This window comes from Aphis gossypii, chromosome 2 (genome assembly GCF_020184175.1).
Source record: "Aphis gossypii isolate Hap1 chromosome 2, ASM2018417v2, whole genome shotgun sequence".
In the NCBI taxonomy this organism is placed as follows: Eukaryota; Metazoa; Arthropoda; class Insecta; order Hemiptera; family Aphididae; genus Aphis; species Aphis gossypii.
The window spans coordinates 21,163,646-21,180,679 of NC_065531.1; the positions used below are offsets into that span (position 1 = coordinate 21,163,646).

General features: G+C 30.8%; 2 protein-coding genes across 4 annotated transcripts in view; both read left to right on the forward strand.

Annotated features, from left to right (window-relative positions):
* The window catches only part of LOC114128601 (uncharacterized), a 134,167-nt gene extending 122,807 nt beyond the window's left edge, over nt 1-11,360 (forward strand). Inside the window, exon 9 of the mRNA XM_050200460.1 lies at nt 10,694-11,360. Within this exon, the coding sequence (XP_050056417.1) occupies nt 10,694-10,704 (11 nt within the window). The 3' untranslated portion in view covers nt 10,705-11,360. The remainder of the gene's footprint in view (nt 1-10,693) is intronic.
* A 3,511-nt stretch (nt 11,361-14,871) lies between these two features.
* The window catches only part of LOC114132258 (protein TANC2), a 178,723-nt gene continuing 176,560 nt past the window's right edge, over nt 14,872-17,034 (forward strand). For 2 of the 3 annotated variants that reach the window (XM_050198950.1, XM_050198951.1), the window contains exon 1: nt 14,875-15,091. In XM_050198950.1, coding sequence (XP_050054907.1) covers nt 15,050-15,091 — 42 coding nt within the window. In that variant the 5' untranslated portion in view covers nt 14,875-15,049. Of the gene's footprint in view, nt 15,092-17,034 lie in introns of all 3 variants that reach the window. The other variant, XM_050198952.1, reaches the window with a different exon arrangement.

Below are 17,034 nucleotides of genomic sequence, written 5' to 3' on the forward strand. Positions count from 1 at the left end.
ACGCGTTGCAGCCAGTTTCGTTTGAAATTGGATTTTTTTCCCCGTATAACACGCATGAACAGTACTCGGTAGTCTTCTTCGGGCAACAATAGAGTACACGTATTATGATATTATAATATAATGGAATAGACAGTTTTGCAGGTACTTGCTAGATAGGTTTAGATTTTGTGTCTTTTGAAATTCGATAATAATTGTTTCTAAAGAATTTTTATAATTATATCTTAAATCTTTTTTTTTTACGTAGAGAAATTAAGAAATTAGACACCTACAGAAACTAAGTACTTATTTCTAAATTATTTATATTTAAGTTTTTTAATATAAATTATATTATTAAGTATATTATACTTAGGTACTTATAATTATAGCTGATATAATTACATTCAATTCGTTTTTAAAACTTTATTTCTGTCGTCTGTTTTCTACTAGTGGGTGTTAACTTCATCCTGGTTGGAACTTAATTATGTTTTTGTTCCTTTTACTAGAATAAAAAAAAAATCACTTCAAACAATCTATTAGTTCATTAATTTTATTTAAGAAAAATCGTCATACATCTTACTGTTGAAGTAAACTTAAAAAAATTGTCTAAATATAACAATCTTGTGTCTTTAGTCATAAGTTTGCCATGATAATATGCACTTTCACGCGCTTTTAAAATAGCATATTTAAAACTACATGTTGATGAACCGTTGTAATATGGTATATGACGAAAAATGTCGACAAAATTATTAGTAATGGCAGAGAAAAAAATCAGAGGATATCATTGAAAAGCTGCTTGCGACAGTATTTCGAAATACGAGCAGTTAACACTATATGGACTTATTTATTTCTGTCCAAGTTACGATCACAGAAAGAAATGAAAATATTTCAAGGGGTTTTCCAGGACTGTTGGTAATCTAAAAAATCACCTTACTTAGGTGATGTAAGTCTACTAAGATCCGGACGAATGGCTATGACGAATCTCAAACGGATCGGTTGTGTAGTTCAAGAGGACACTTATTGTTTCCATGCAAAAGGAAACACTCAGTTTTATTATACAGACATAGAAGATAAAATTTATGCATCTAATATCTTGAATCTAGATACTTTTAAAGTACTTTACATATCTTTAATTTATAAGAATAATTCAATATTACGATATAGTAGTAGGTAAAATACCAAACATAGTTGTAGTTATACTGTGATATTATGACATATTTACCGATCCGACACTCAATTCAATGTGAACGAAAAATAATGATTTGCTAGTCCGAGCATAGTCATTGAGTAACGCAGAGGTCACTCTAACCTACAACCTGGTTATAGGATTATAACAAAAAAAAAAAAGGAAACAAATTACCAATTGGGTTTTTCGTGCGTATTTATACCAAACATCGTGATATATTTTACAGTTATAGTACGTGGTATTAAAACATTATAATATCATAATAAATAATAACCACCGTTGTTATGGTTGTAAAAATAAGGTAAAATTCCTCGAAAAATAAAGTCCCAAATCAATTATTACGATACATTATATTTCTGTGCAAGGTTCAATTTTATATTTACAAATTACTAATAATATATTTAATTGTTATTGCTAATAATTAAAAAAGCGACATTTCATTTACTAATGAATAAATAAATAACAAAATAAGAATTTTAACTAATTGCTAATCACACGGGATAAGCACCACTATTTCACTGTTTGAATTTTTTAAACCAATTGTGGCGGCATCTAATATGGCAACAGTACAACGCAGCTATAAATATTTATAATGCAATAAAATAGTTTAAAATTATTTTAGTCATCAAAAAAAAATTAATCACGGACAATACCATTTTTAAGTAGGTATATATTATAAATTATGATAATATATAGAATATTTGGCACAGAGTAAGTTAATTCTCATTTACAAAACATACTAATAATGTCGGTGAGAGAATTTTATCGATTGATTATTGCTCTTTTAATATCCAGTCGAGTAAAATAAAAACAATACACATATAATACTACTACAACAATAGTACACTTTAATAATATATGCATAATACTATACCAAACATAATATATTGATCTGCAGTTCAGTCATTATTTAAATGATGATGTTTTTTTTTTTTTTTTTTGGTACAATGTAATCAATATAAAAATTTTTAATTTTACACTTAAAATACTTATCTAGAGCTGACAAGAAAATGTGGCACATTAGTTAATTTTATATTCTTAGTGTATGTTTATGAGTTACAACTTACAACTGAAATATATGATACAATACGAAGATGCATTAATTAGAGGTATGATGTTATGCTAGGTAAAGTTCAGACGCCCCCGCTAATTTAAAACAGAAATATTTCATTTTCAAAGAATTTTTAGATACAAAAAGTTTTTAAAAAACTTGCTAACGCTCAACATTTGGTATACGTATCAAATCTTCAGGTTTTTTCGTTACAAGCTCGTCATATAATAATTCTTTATAAAAATAACATGAATGTATTTTTAAATATTTAACATGGCTAATTTTCTGAAGACTGCTGCATAAAATAGGTAGTTTTATTATTTTGCCAGCTACTTTAATACTGTATTATATTATCGTAATATTAATCAATTATCAAATAACACTTTAAATGTTTATAAAAAAAAAAAAAAACATATCATTATGTTTTCGATAAAACTATCAAAGAATAAAATTTCGTCATAGCCATCTATATTATGATCTACACTATATAGAGTGATATAAAAAAAATAATGAATAGTTAGATATTATATTATAGTCAGTATACTTAAAAATTTCTGAAACCAAATACTCTATTAATTATTTATAAAACAAAAAATGGGGTATGAGCATGATGATTGATGAATCACTCTGTACAGAAATAATTATAATACACGAGTACAACAACACAAAACGTGTGCAAATTTTTTCACCCGATAATTTGCATTTCACGCGTTCATCCCACGTCGCTACCGATGTCATGACTTATAAGGCGGTGACCTTTAATTTTTCCGCAAAACATAACCCGAATTGGCGCGACACGGTAGGATTACCTATAATAATGTGCTACTGTCGTTATATTGTCGTGTTAATGCGATAAATTTATTTTTGCCGTCTCGCCAATTTTTTTTTTTTTTTCCAATAATATAATATTATTATTTTATTGTTATATGTTATTCAGCCGTTATTGTTATACGTTGTTTCTTAGAAGATCCGATGTACGGCGAAATATGAAATCTGCCCCCGGCGCGGTGACCTACAAACCGGACAAAATTTAATCATGCGAATTTTCCGAGTGAGAATAACGACATGTGTTTCGAATGCATAAACATTCGGTCCACGTTCGTGGGTTATTTATACGTTGTTTTTGTTTTTCTCTTTTCTATCTGCTTTTTCAGCGGGTTCTAATCATTTTCCATAAATAAGAACTGGAAATAATAATAATAATATATGTCGTTTGCGTATTCCAAACAGGTCGGGAAATAGTCAAATCAATGCTCACCGTTTAGCTTCCTAAATAAATATGAAAATGTTGACTTTCGAATAGTGTAATAAGCAATTTCTGTTTCTACCGACCTCGAAACCACCGCGCACAACCGTAATATGTTACATATTGTAAGTAGGTACTTGGCAAGACCGCGTGAAATGAAAACAAACAAGGTTTTTTAAAATGTACGAATATGGATTTTTTTTTTTTTTTTAAACAATAATTTATGTTTTCCTGTGTCAATAAACACGCAAATCAACTTTCAATGACATCGTATCGTCTTTGTTATTCAAATAAAATTGTGCTACGCAACAATTATAAAATATTGTATACTGCATCGTTTTGGTCACGGTAGGTTGTATTTTATTTGAAATCAAAAGATTTAAAATTTTATGCACAACCAATAAATAATTAAAATAGGGTGACGATTTTACCTATACATAGGCCGATGAGTTATCCCGCAAATATAATATTATAATTTTATTATTGTTAAATAAATGTACAAAGCGACCCAGGAGGATTCACTAATTGAGTAATTAGTATTTGTGAATTTTTTTTTTTACCGTCCCGTATTTTTTAATTATTCGTACTCTAGAATTAATAATTATATGCTGTAGATTTTGTTGTTGTTTTTTATTTTATTTTTTGTTGTTCTGAAAACATCTACGCATAAAACACACGATCAAGCCATTATGTAAACAGAATGAAAGCTTTCGTATAATAATAATAAAAATATATTTTATATGAATATTTTCATCTTTTTTTTTTCGGTCAGTTGTACCGGGTGAGTGCAATATATTATAACACAAGACGTTTTGTAACATATTGCAAATTTAAAATTCAAAAATTGTAAAGCGTGTCTTAGTGTGTTGCTAACAAATTACGTACAACCTTAAAAATATTCACCGAGATTCGCTCGATGGTTCTTTGAGCCTTCGAAAAAAAGTTATAAATTATTAAAAAAAAAATGTAATATAAAATCTCTGTACTATCAAAAATAAATAATAAAATCTTAATATGGTACTTGATAGGTACAAGATAATTATTAGGTGTCTAATGTAAAGAACTAACACAATGTCTATTCAATCATTTATTGTTCTAAAAATATGCTATTGGCACAAATAGTTGTATTTTCTATAGATACTTTTGAAAATAAAATTTTAAATTGTTCGTGATAAAAACAATAAAATTTTTAAACATTTACAAAATAATATAATATGTTTAAATTATGTTTGTACAAAAATTAATTTTATTTGGTTATGTATATCATATAAGTATTAAGTACGATATATTGTAAATATTTGCGCATATATTATAATTTATAAACTTTCTTTTACAGATACTGTGTTAGAATATTTAATTGTATTATGTGAACTTGTCAGGTCTTGCAAGAGTTTCTTTATTATCGTAGAAATAAATTATTAAAAAAATACATGTATTGTGTGACTATATAACAATTTCGAATGCAATTATTAAAGTTTGACAGTTATCATTGTTTCTTCTTATTTTTTCACTGTGCTATGAATGACTTTTATTATCATTGGCGGGAAACGCTTAATAGCATATTATAATATATACATTTGTATCAGAAGTCAAGTAACATAAAATTCATCAAATGCTTTACTCGGAAGTCTATATGCGATTACTTATTTTTGAATGATGGTAAAGAAACCTCTGTTCGGGTACCACTATAACTGCCCATTACTCATAGAGGAGCTGAACGATCGACGGATAGATATTATGCAATTTATCGATTGCTTAGATTCTAAATTGTCGATACCATACTGTATGAGCAAAGAGCACTTGCAAACACCAAAAACCGTATTGTTAAAATACAATATTTAGTGTGTAAATGTTATCATTCTAAACTCAAACAATGAAAATACAAAACAACTATCTTTAATCAGTTAAATAGTATTTTAATCGGATATGTATAGCGGTTGCAAACTTTCTGTTCTTATTCGTTTTACGTGCTCGAATTTCGTACTTCTTAATTTTTTTTTTTTTTAAATATTATAATATTATTATAGTCTCGAGACGGAATTATTATATCTGCTTGTTATTTCAATCAGTTTAATCCGTCGCTATTCATATATATTATTTATATTTAAAAAAAAAACCTATTTACGCAGGCCGTACAGCACGATTTTAAACAAACGAAAACGATTATCTGCTCTTGGCATTTACGTTAGGTGGTTAGCACTCGAACTTTAGCCGTCATCGAACCCACCTAAACGTCATTACAGTCGTCGACCGTTTTCTCGTCTTGTGCATTTCACAAAACCCCAACGCCGCGCAGACTTGGGCGTAAACACGCGTGCGATTTCGTAAACACACAATAATAATATACACATCCGTTGGAGATTTGTATTCGCCGCCGTCTCGTTTCGTTCGCACGACGCAAACGATTATAAATTATGTTATATGAATTTCTTTCGCGCCGGCCGGGAAATCGCGTGTCTCGGCGGCCCACGCTCTCTCCCCGCGCCGCCGATCCAACCGGTCTGGCCGTATTATTATACCGCCGCGGCCACCGCTGACGATAAATCTTAAGTCTTCCCCGGACCGGAAGTCCCGGTCTGTGCCGATATCACACGCGAAACCGCTAAATGTAATATGCGTACTTATATATCTGAAAAAAAAAAAAGTGTATATATTATTATAATATTATGCGCGTACAACGTTATTGCGAGTGTATTAAACACGGTCGCCGCCTACCCAATGTCGAGAGTGAGTATATACTCCGCTGCAGCCGTTGCACTGTGCAACGATTATAATATTATTCAAATCGTCGTGAAAATAAATTCGACGATTGTATGAATTACGCGTAACCTAATCGATATGGGGTGAGCGATAATGCAGGAGTGTATACCGCGTTGTTCGTTTTTGTTTAAATAGAAAAGTTTTTTTTTCTGTCTTTCGAATAAATAGGTTTTTTTACATCGAATTTGTTTAAGAAAAATTCGGCGTAGTGTTTATTCGTTTTCTGTTGAAAAAAACTATATGAATTGTCAAAAACACGTTTAAAAGCATATTATTTTTGGACTATAATAATGTAGAGTTCTCCTTCGCCGTTTTTTCATTGCTTGTTGTGCAAAATCCGTTTTTCGGTGCTCATACATTATTACTATTATTATTATTATTGTTGTTGTTGTTCTCGTATCTTAGTTCTAAACACACAATAACGCATCAATAACCTATCGCATTTTCACCTCACCTTTCGACGAGTACAACGTTTTATACAATATAAATATAGGAAGAGAAAAATCAACCCAACCCTCTTATAGTCTATTCAGCCGCATCGTTGATCATCGCACAGCATTCTTATAACGATAAAAACAATCACTTTAAGCTGTACTATTTAGACCGATCGAAAACAGTACTCGCAGAATTCGCATGAAAGATTACACAAAAGTATTACAATATTGATAAATACGTAAATAATAATATTGAAAAGAATATGTTTCCCATGGTCGAATCGCAAATTATAAATACGAGAAGTTGTTGTGGCAGTTGTAGGTCGAAGAAAATAAATCCGTTATTATAAATAACGGTCGCCGATATGTTATAAACTCATCTCCGTATTGTAGTAGTCCGTTGAATATGTATAATATACGTCATTATAATGAGAGGACTCCTTGTTCGAACAACCTAGTCGAATTTATTTTCTACCCGGTTTGGCCAACAAGTGACATTGGACCCTTATTTACAGACCTCAGTCTTTTGGTTTAAATATACTATCTACTTTTGTTTTTTTTTTTATTTTCTAAATAAACATAAGTACTCTATATAATGATACTTATTTGTTATTACATCGATGACTTGAAAATCAGTGTCCCGTGCCGCAGTACGCAACGCAATTCTAAAAATCATCCTTACAACTGTGGGTTGTTTGCCCAGTTTTTTTCCTAGAGATCCAATAATTTCTTCTTGAGTTAGGTTTTTTTTTTCATCCGATACCTTTCTTTTGCTCGCTCAAGTATATTTTTGTATTTTGTCAGTTGACCCGCGTTGTTGATTTTTAAATGCCAGTCGGAACATTCGTTTTCATACTGTACCGCACGTTACGGTTGATAGGTATATATCAACGTTTCGATCAGTATTCCACCGGTATGTTAGCTAAAAATAACTAAAATACATCCGAAATGAGTTATTAACTAATCGAGTCCAAGCAATTTAATTAAAAAGGTTCAATACGAGACGAGTTTTTGTCGGACAAAATAAAAACTTTTTTTCTATCACGTAATAGGTTCAATGTTAAATGACGTAATTCCATATCCAATTTCAAAAAATAATAAAAACTTTTATAATTATTTTGTATTCGCAGAAGAAAAAAACAACATACATATACCACAAATATGATTTTGTTTACATTGTATAAAGTCAGTAGGCGCTAACCAGTATATTCGAACTACAGTATGAATTTTAATTATATAATAAAATTAAAAATCTTCTCGTGAACTAGACTATAAAAAAATAAAATTACACGTATATTGGATAATCCCAATCTTGTTTATCTTACTGCGATATAATTTACTTGTTTCCGAACGCTATTTGGACGATTACCAAAAAGAAAGTCTCTATTGCTAATGGTATTGTTTTATTATAACTGTCATTAACGGTTAATATTTTTAGATTGTTCCAATAGGTATCTTTGGAGTTACTTTTTATTTTTATTTTTATTGCATTTTTAACCATATTATAAATATTCTTTATGATACTTATTGTACACGGTAAGTTAATACGGTAATTAGTTCATAAAAAAAAAAAAAATAATAATAATAAGCAAAAATGACATTTTGTACAATGTCTGATTGTGTTTATATTAATTATAATTTATCGGTATCATCAAAATAATTTATCCGTATTGGGCTAATATATTATTTTTATATAAATTATTATGAAAATAACTCAGTTTTTAATGATGTATATTATTTTTTCGAGTGATTCCATGTAAATAACGTCCTTGAGTAAATAGCAGGGAAATACGAAAAAAAAGTATTGCGTTCGTTAACAAAAAAAAAAACCCACAAAGTACGATAATAATAAAAATAATTTTTATCTGGTTTCCGGGCGTTTTTTATAGGCAATATAGGTACATTCCTGCGATAGTACGGTTTGGCAGTGTTATTGTATAATCGCGTTAGTACAATATTTTAACACTAAACAGACAATATTAAAACATTTTATTTTAATTTATTAATAAAACATTTATCGAATTGTGTTTGATTTACATTTTTATATTTTCAATAAGAATTCTGTACTACTTTAGTTTTATGATTAAAAACAGTGCCCTTATTAAATCAATACCGAAAAATACTTTTGAATCGGTGAAGTTCTCGGGTAGTTCATAGTGTCGATTATTAAAGCGAGACACAATACAATGACTTATAGTACAAAAGTCAAGTAGTGTTCCACTTGTAGCGATTCGCGACTGACATTATGTATTGTTAACTTTTAAGCAAGTAGGTTCTCAATACGAAACCGATTGTTAATGTCGTTAGTGATTTAACAATTTGAACGTTAAAAGGCAGATTCGTCATCATCATAACTATACACACACACGCACACGGCAACGCGAAATTAATTGAACGATATCGCTGATTATAAAACTCAAGTAAAACTTTATTCTTTTTGTTCGTTTTACAGTAACAATAACGTTTGAGATTCTTTCGTTTTCGTCTTATAGTTGGCGTATTATCGTCTCGAAGGTATATACGACAAACAAAGGGAATTAAGTTTACCAAATTAATATACACAATTATCGTAGTACCTATCCGTCAGTTCCGGATTGTTGATTCGAATCTGCCACGGTTAATATGATTACCGCTCTCATACTTCATCGCAACAATACGGACACGCGTCTTACTCCACACGGATTGGACGACGTGGATTTGTCGAGTTAAATAAATTAATTTCGGTATATTGTTATTGTTGCCGCCGCGTTCGTATTTCGAGGAGCCGTGCGCCGCGCTGTCAACGAGCTCGAGAGATTCAAAACTATTCGCCGACACGCGACGTTCTCGTAACATATTATATCGTATTTTACCTGCAAATGCGCCGGAGAGCTATTTATCGCACTCGACTAAATAGTGAGACGTATAATATTATAATATGTAGTGGTACACGCGCTGTACATGCGAACACCGACGATTTACGATGTCGCGGGCACGCGGGACGGTGGAAAACCCGACTGAAATGTTGGCTAACAATCTCGACTCCGTTGTTGTGGATAGTTGTAAATTTAGATTTTTAAACGTTTATTATTCCAGGAGATATTCTATACAACTATTCCGTACTAATATAATATTGTCTCTAATAATCTAACGAGGCCGCAGCAGTAACCAGACACGATTCTGTGCATTAAAAACTATATATAAAAAAAAATATATATATATGTTATTTTTTATACGTTAGTCGTCTATATTTGAGAAAAAAAAGCCCCCCACAATAATATCGGTTTGAATCGTGTACTATGTTATTAATGTCATTACTTTATTCCAAAAAGTAGAATATTGTATTGTGCAGACGTGATGTGTATAGATAGATATTTATACGTATGACATCGATCAGTGCAATATGAGATTATGAGTTCATAGTTTTTATGGTAAAATATAAAAGAACGATTTGTTAGTACATAATTGTATTACTGATAATTAAAAAAACATTGTGCGTTGTTTAAGTACTGTATTTCGTTTTTTCGTTTTTGTTATACAATGTCGTTTAACAACCATAAACAGTTTCATGATTAACCAACGGTTAAAATGTATAAAGATGATGAGTATACACGTCATGTTGTTAAAAATTCATGGTTTTTGTTAAATAAAATCACAATTAAGATTACATTTTTGTGTCTAGAGACGCGGTGGTCGATATAATACAACAATAATAATAATTACAAATACGTTGTATAATCAGCATGTAGCCTTGACGAGTTCAATGAGAGATTATTTATCGAAACTTATCAATTTTTAATCAGCGAATCTTTCGACTTTACGTTAAAACGACACTTGTTGTTATGGTTAGGAAATAAGTCTCAAAAGCTCGTTCGTGCAAACACGCGTGTACGGAATCGATCAATATAATATTATACCAACGCAAGAAACTCGCGGTCTCGATAACGCGCGAGTAAACAGTTACAAACATAAAAATATTGTAAAATACCATCAATGCATGTTTTTTACTTTCTGCTCTTAAGTGTGTGCAGTGTCTAACGTGATTATTATTCCTGTTTCAGATTCCGTTTAATGAGATCCGAGGATGGACCTCGACCGGAGACTGAACAAAGAATACGTCGACGTATCAACGCACGATCGTGTATACATAAATACAAATATTATTGCAATTCAATAATAATACGTCGGTGTTGTAAAAAGAAAAAAATGTTCGTTAATTATAAATAAACATTATTGTTCGAAATTCTCGGAACTATTATAGGTATGCACGTAATAATAAGACGTACTACGATGATGTCAATGTATATATAATAAATTATTATTGATAATTTAATATTGTAATATTCGAAGGTTTTTTTTTTATGAATTTAAATCGTCATCGGAACGCGACGGAGTCAAATATCGACGACGCGATTTGATATTATTATTAATAATTTGTATTGTAGTATATAATAATAAAATGAAAAATATTTATTTGATGTTTGTACATAATAATAATTATTATAATATCACAAAAATACGATAAATATTATACTATGTTCACGGTTTTTATGTGTGCGCGTTTTGTGTATGTGCAAACAATGTTTTATTGTAATAATTATAAAAAAAAAAAAACTATAATCTATTGAAACGATAAGCTTTTAATCAATGAACTTCCTCCTTTCACGCACAATCTCGTTTTGCGGGTTACGTTGTATTATAATAAAATTATATACAACAATAACAACACTCGAAAATCGATCAGAAATACCGAAAATATTGTGTTCGTCTTGTGTTGCGGTATTCGTGCGAAATCGATTGCGAAAAATATTATAAAACGGCCATTGTACGTTTGTCGAGATTTTGTGTTTTAATTGCGATACTCGCGACGTGTACATAATATTATATTATAATATATTATTGTAATATACATAATATATACTATCATAATAATGTGTATAATTTACTTAAAAATATCGTTTTAGTTTCTATGTCGTGTACAACTATTACAATATTTGTAACTAATATAATAATAAATATATAAAGTGTAAAAATATGTAAAACGAAATCAAACAATTTGCGGATCGCGTGCGCCCTTGCCGGTAGCGCTTCAAAGTGATGTCACCAGTATATTATATATATATATTTATTTATTACTACTGTCATTATTTATCTTTTTTATAATTATAATAATTTTTTTTTTTTTAATGTTATATAATGACAACAGCGATTAACTTACACGCGATTCTGAGACACCCAACGGATAGATTTTAACGAGTTTGTTTTTATTATTATAATATTCTCACTATCAAAACTTTTAAATGTTTCGATATATTTTTTTTCCGGTTTCGTGACTGAAAGGCTGACTTTATATAATATTGTTATTCTTATAAGCACTATAAACAGTGTATACATTTATATATAATTTATTTTTTATTTTTTATTATTGTTTAAATCTGACAGTTTCGGTCAAATCCGAAGGCTTAACGGCTTTTTATCGATTTAAAACAGTTTATTGTAGCCTTCGAAATAGTTTTAAAATGCTTCTCTCCTATGTACGTGTATGGAAAAGAAAATCTAAAATCGTTTAAATCTTCCGGCGGCAGATAGTGATGTGCTTTACCTCAACAAGTGGTTCCAATCATGCACTCTATAATGTTATACATTTTTAATTTGTCAACATCATATACACTATTAATACATTATACAATCGATCGCGTACCTATACCCAAAAAAGTATACTTTAAAATCTAGACGTCTTAAATCAGAGAACAATTATGTAAAATTCAATAAACATTTATTATTATTGGTGTATTCAAAATATTATTATTATTATTATTATTATATATAACTATAGTTTATGAAAAAAAAATCGGGTAGTCATTGCCGTTCCCCTTGTTTTTGTACATAAAATCGATTGAGTATTATTGTGCCGTATATTGTAATAGTTTTCGTAGAAATGTTTATATTATGTTTATATTGTTTTTGTGTACACGATAAAAAAAAAATAATAATAAATAAATAAATAATAATAACAAATGCATACGACCAAAATCGCATTGCGTTATTGTCATTACTGTTGTTATAGCAGTGTGTTACGGGTTTCACTAAAAAAAACCTTATTTCAATCATACAGCTGTGTTCTATCGTTTGTATTGCGCCGCAAGCAGCCCCGAATGTCGACGTGTGATACAAAAAACGACGTCTACACACTTATTTAAGAGAACGTTTATTCCGTCGTACATCCGCGCCGATCACGGGCAACATTTATGTTGGATAAGATAAGTTGGGTAGACCAAAAGAAATGATCTACCAAACATTTTAACAAAAGCCGAGGTAATAATATTACCTATCTTATTGAATAATCGTTACGCAAATAACGTAATTTTAATAATAATAATACATAAATTTTATATTATTATAATATCATTAACTATCGTATATTTTCGTATTTATGTTTTGGAATAAATTGACTGTATATTATCTTAACGTTTAAAATGTATTTCTGAAAATACTAAAAATAGAATAAATCGTTGTAAAATTCACATTTCTGATCCGGCATTCGTTCAGCATTCGGACAATCTAGTGTTCTAGTAATTCGTATTATACTGTAGACAATTGTTGTACAAATACAATACATGATCTGAATATACTTTTTTTTCGGTTCTTTGCCTTAATCTGAAATTACGCATTTGGCTCTTTTCGTCTTTGTGTATGGGACAACGAAACTCGAGTTTTCTATTCCCCCCAAAAAATAAATAATTAAATTTAGTTAAAAATGGATGTTTTGGAAGCAATTTAATTTACTAAACTCCCTGTGATCTGCGCCTCATCGTTGGCGGTAAACGTCGTAAAAATGCTCCACGTCGAACGGACGAATTTTGTCGAAATGTTTTGGTGTATAAGAGTACCATGCCGACAATCGTCTTCAGTTATACTTAGGTTCTACATAAGAGGGATAGGCATGCAACATATGCGAAGAACGCTTTTACGTCCCGTATAGTCTACGGAAGAGAAGCATTTTTTTTTTCCATTCGCGGAGATACGCGTGCCAAACACGCCATTAGTGTTGTCGGTTTTAGTTTTATCAAACCGTCCAGATTATAATCGTATTAAACTATTGCGGCCAATGTTGAGGAAGACAAATTAATAACTTATTTCTTACAAATATACATTCATCAAGTACGCCAGTACCTACTACTTATGTCATACAAGTACAAGGAACGTTAATAAAAAATTACTCGAAAAAAAATCAACTATAGGTACAGTAAATAATCCTATATCACACTTTTGAATCATCAATAATCGAATTATAATAATATGGTCTATGGTTAACAGTGTTAGACATTATTTTTATTAAGTTTAAAATACGTTTTAAATATTTAACACGATAATATACGGTGTGCAGTATTGATCCGTCCGTATAATATAAAAAAAATATTTAGGTACAAACATTCAAGTATTGTATGTTATATGTATTGTATTTTAATCAACTTCAAACCATATAGATACGCAGTTCTTATTGTACAAACTTTAATCGACATTTTTGTAGGGTTTTCTCGTTTAATGCACACTCGGTTTTATTGTACTATAGTGAGAAATTGCATTCCGTTTCACTTTCGCTGCACGCGGGTATGGTACGCATAACACGTCTTTTTGTTTGAAATCAAATACGGAAAACGGTTTTTTACTTTGCGGATGCGTTTTTGGCAAGCCTTATTGTGACATCGGTTTATATAACAACACATCACAATACGTATATACGAACGGTCTATATTTACACTCGGAATTTATCTCCCCTCCCCTCATCACTATCACTACGACTACGACAGTTATCGTTATTATTTATTATACGATAGGACCGCATTCGCGGGGGACCTGCAGCTATATCGTTTCGGAATCGTATATATATATAAAAAACAGACTCGCACACGCGTTTGCCGAGACGGAGCTTCGGAGAAATACGACGCTCGGAAGTTTTCGGGGCACGAGCACGCGCGCCAGTTTAAAAAACAAAAAAAAAAAAAAAATTATGAAAATAAAAAAACTCCCCGAAGAAAACTAGAGGAGAAGAAACCGACTGACGCGTCGTCGCGTGCACAGGATGCAATAATTTCTCGTGCGGTCCGCCGCCGCCCGGAGCCGCGCGACAAAGTAGGGACGACTTCGCGTCGCACAGGGTGTATTTTTAAACGCCGGGCGCCAACGGATATCTGCGGCGGCGGCGGTGGCATCGACGACGGCAGTCGCAGTCGCCTCGCCGTTTCGTATATAGCGACGCGTAACCGCGAGTGCAATATATAATATTGTCACGAGACGAGACGACGAAAAAAAATTGTAATTACACGACACGCGTTCGTGTGATATCGCGTAAAAATTGTGTGTTGTAGTAATAAAATTATTCTATCCGGCGCACACAAACAGAGTGTAGACGACCGATGACGACAAACCGTCCTCACGCGACGACGGACACGCACGAGGTGAGTACCTAACTACATAATATTATAATATAATACAAACCGATATTTTTCCGCCTCGTCGAGTGTACCTATAGTTGTTTTTACGGACCGGAAGGATATTGTTCGTTCGGTGTAAAAACCAAAATGACTACGATATAACATACCCAGGTAAAGGTCTCTCGACCGATCCGGTCGCGGTTACGTGAAACGCAACTCTACGGTGGTGCAAAACGACCGACGACTCACGTCCCCTCCCAAATCGGGTAGAACCGGTGAGATATGTATATCGGTAACATAAATCGGAAACGAGATGAAACGCAACTGCGATCACATCGTTATCCGGTTGTAAAAGCCGATTTCGGACGGCCGACGTAAAATAGTTACGCGGTGATTTTGAATAATGCTATAATTAATATTATTCTGATAATCGTTGAATGATATCGTGCATTGGTCGATAATCTCGACGTGAGATTTTCTCAAAAAACTCACTCCTACAGGAGTTACCGTGAAAATTGTAAGACCGTTATATGCGCTTGCGACTTATAAGTTTAATTAATAAATTGTATCGAAACGTATTACCGGCTTCGGCAGAACTATTCAAAACAAAAAGGTCGAGCGTTGTCAACCATCTACGTTGAACTTGATAATATTAATCGTAAAAATTATAATTTATAAGTCATCAGTTTATCGGATTCATATCCATTACCTATATATGTAGCTATTTATTTTACGATAAAATAAGTTCCGAACGCGATACTCGTTGCAGTGTGTAACTTCCGTGGGTAGATGAGTTCCTAATATAATATATATATATATACGTGTAATACCTGTTTTAAATTATTAATCTTCTTAAAACATTATATTACTCCTTGAGTATGTAAAATTAATACGTATAAACTGTATAAACACACAAATAAGATTTAAACAAAAATAATACTAGAGATTAGGATATATGTTGGCGCTATTATTATAACATTTATTAATTTTTTACTTAAATAAATTCAAAATTGAAAAAAATACGTTAAGCTTTTTTTCACATATCCAATATAATATATATCTGTACGCTTCGCGGCGGATGAAAAGGTTAATAACAAATATTAACTTCATAAATATAATTATGTACATATTAAACTGTGTAAAAAGAATCAATCTTTCCTAACCGAACGAATTTAATTAAATATATATATTTTTTTAATTTCATTTATTGTAAAACCAACGAATAAATTATATTACTTTGTGTTTCTTTTTTTTTTAAAATTCCATTGTTGGTATTTAAATTATTATTATAATTTTTTTTTTTTGACGAGTTTGATTTCAATTGCTTTATTTAACTTTGAATATTGAATTTAAGTTATTTAAATATCATAATATTATATTATTTATGTCGGAAAATTTTTTTATTTGAATTCCAACGTTACAGGTACGAACATCTCAAGCTTTTGATACTACACCACATCAGTAGTAGGTACACATAATTTGTTTTGTAACAATAATAATATACATAAAACATTTAATATTTTTTTTTTCAATCGTAAAATTAATTTTTAGTTGGAAGTTCGTGTCTCTTTTACATTCCAAATATAATAAAAATTACAAAAAAATAAAATTTATTTTTATTAACAGTTTACTTTGTTGTAATTATAATACGGCCAAAGACGTACATTATAATATGTAATTATTATAATAGTAAACTATATGCCTATTGGTTTTCACGAACTTACACTATTGTGCAGTCATTTCAAATTTAATAAATATGTATTAAAACTATTGAATAGACAACAGCGATCAATCATTCCACATAATAGTAAATCTATTAAATCTTTCCGTGTTCCGGTTTATAATCATTTTCAAACAATCGACGATATGATTCACGTATTTTAATAATATACCAACCTACCTACCTACATCGCGCGAATTGCGTATGTTTTATAATATTCGTATATTAACGAATACCGACGCCCCTA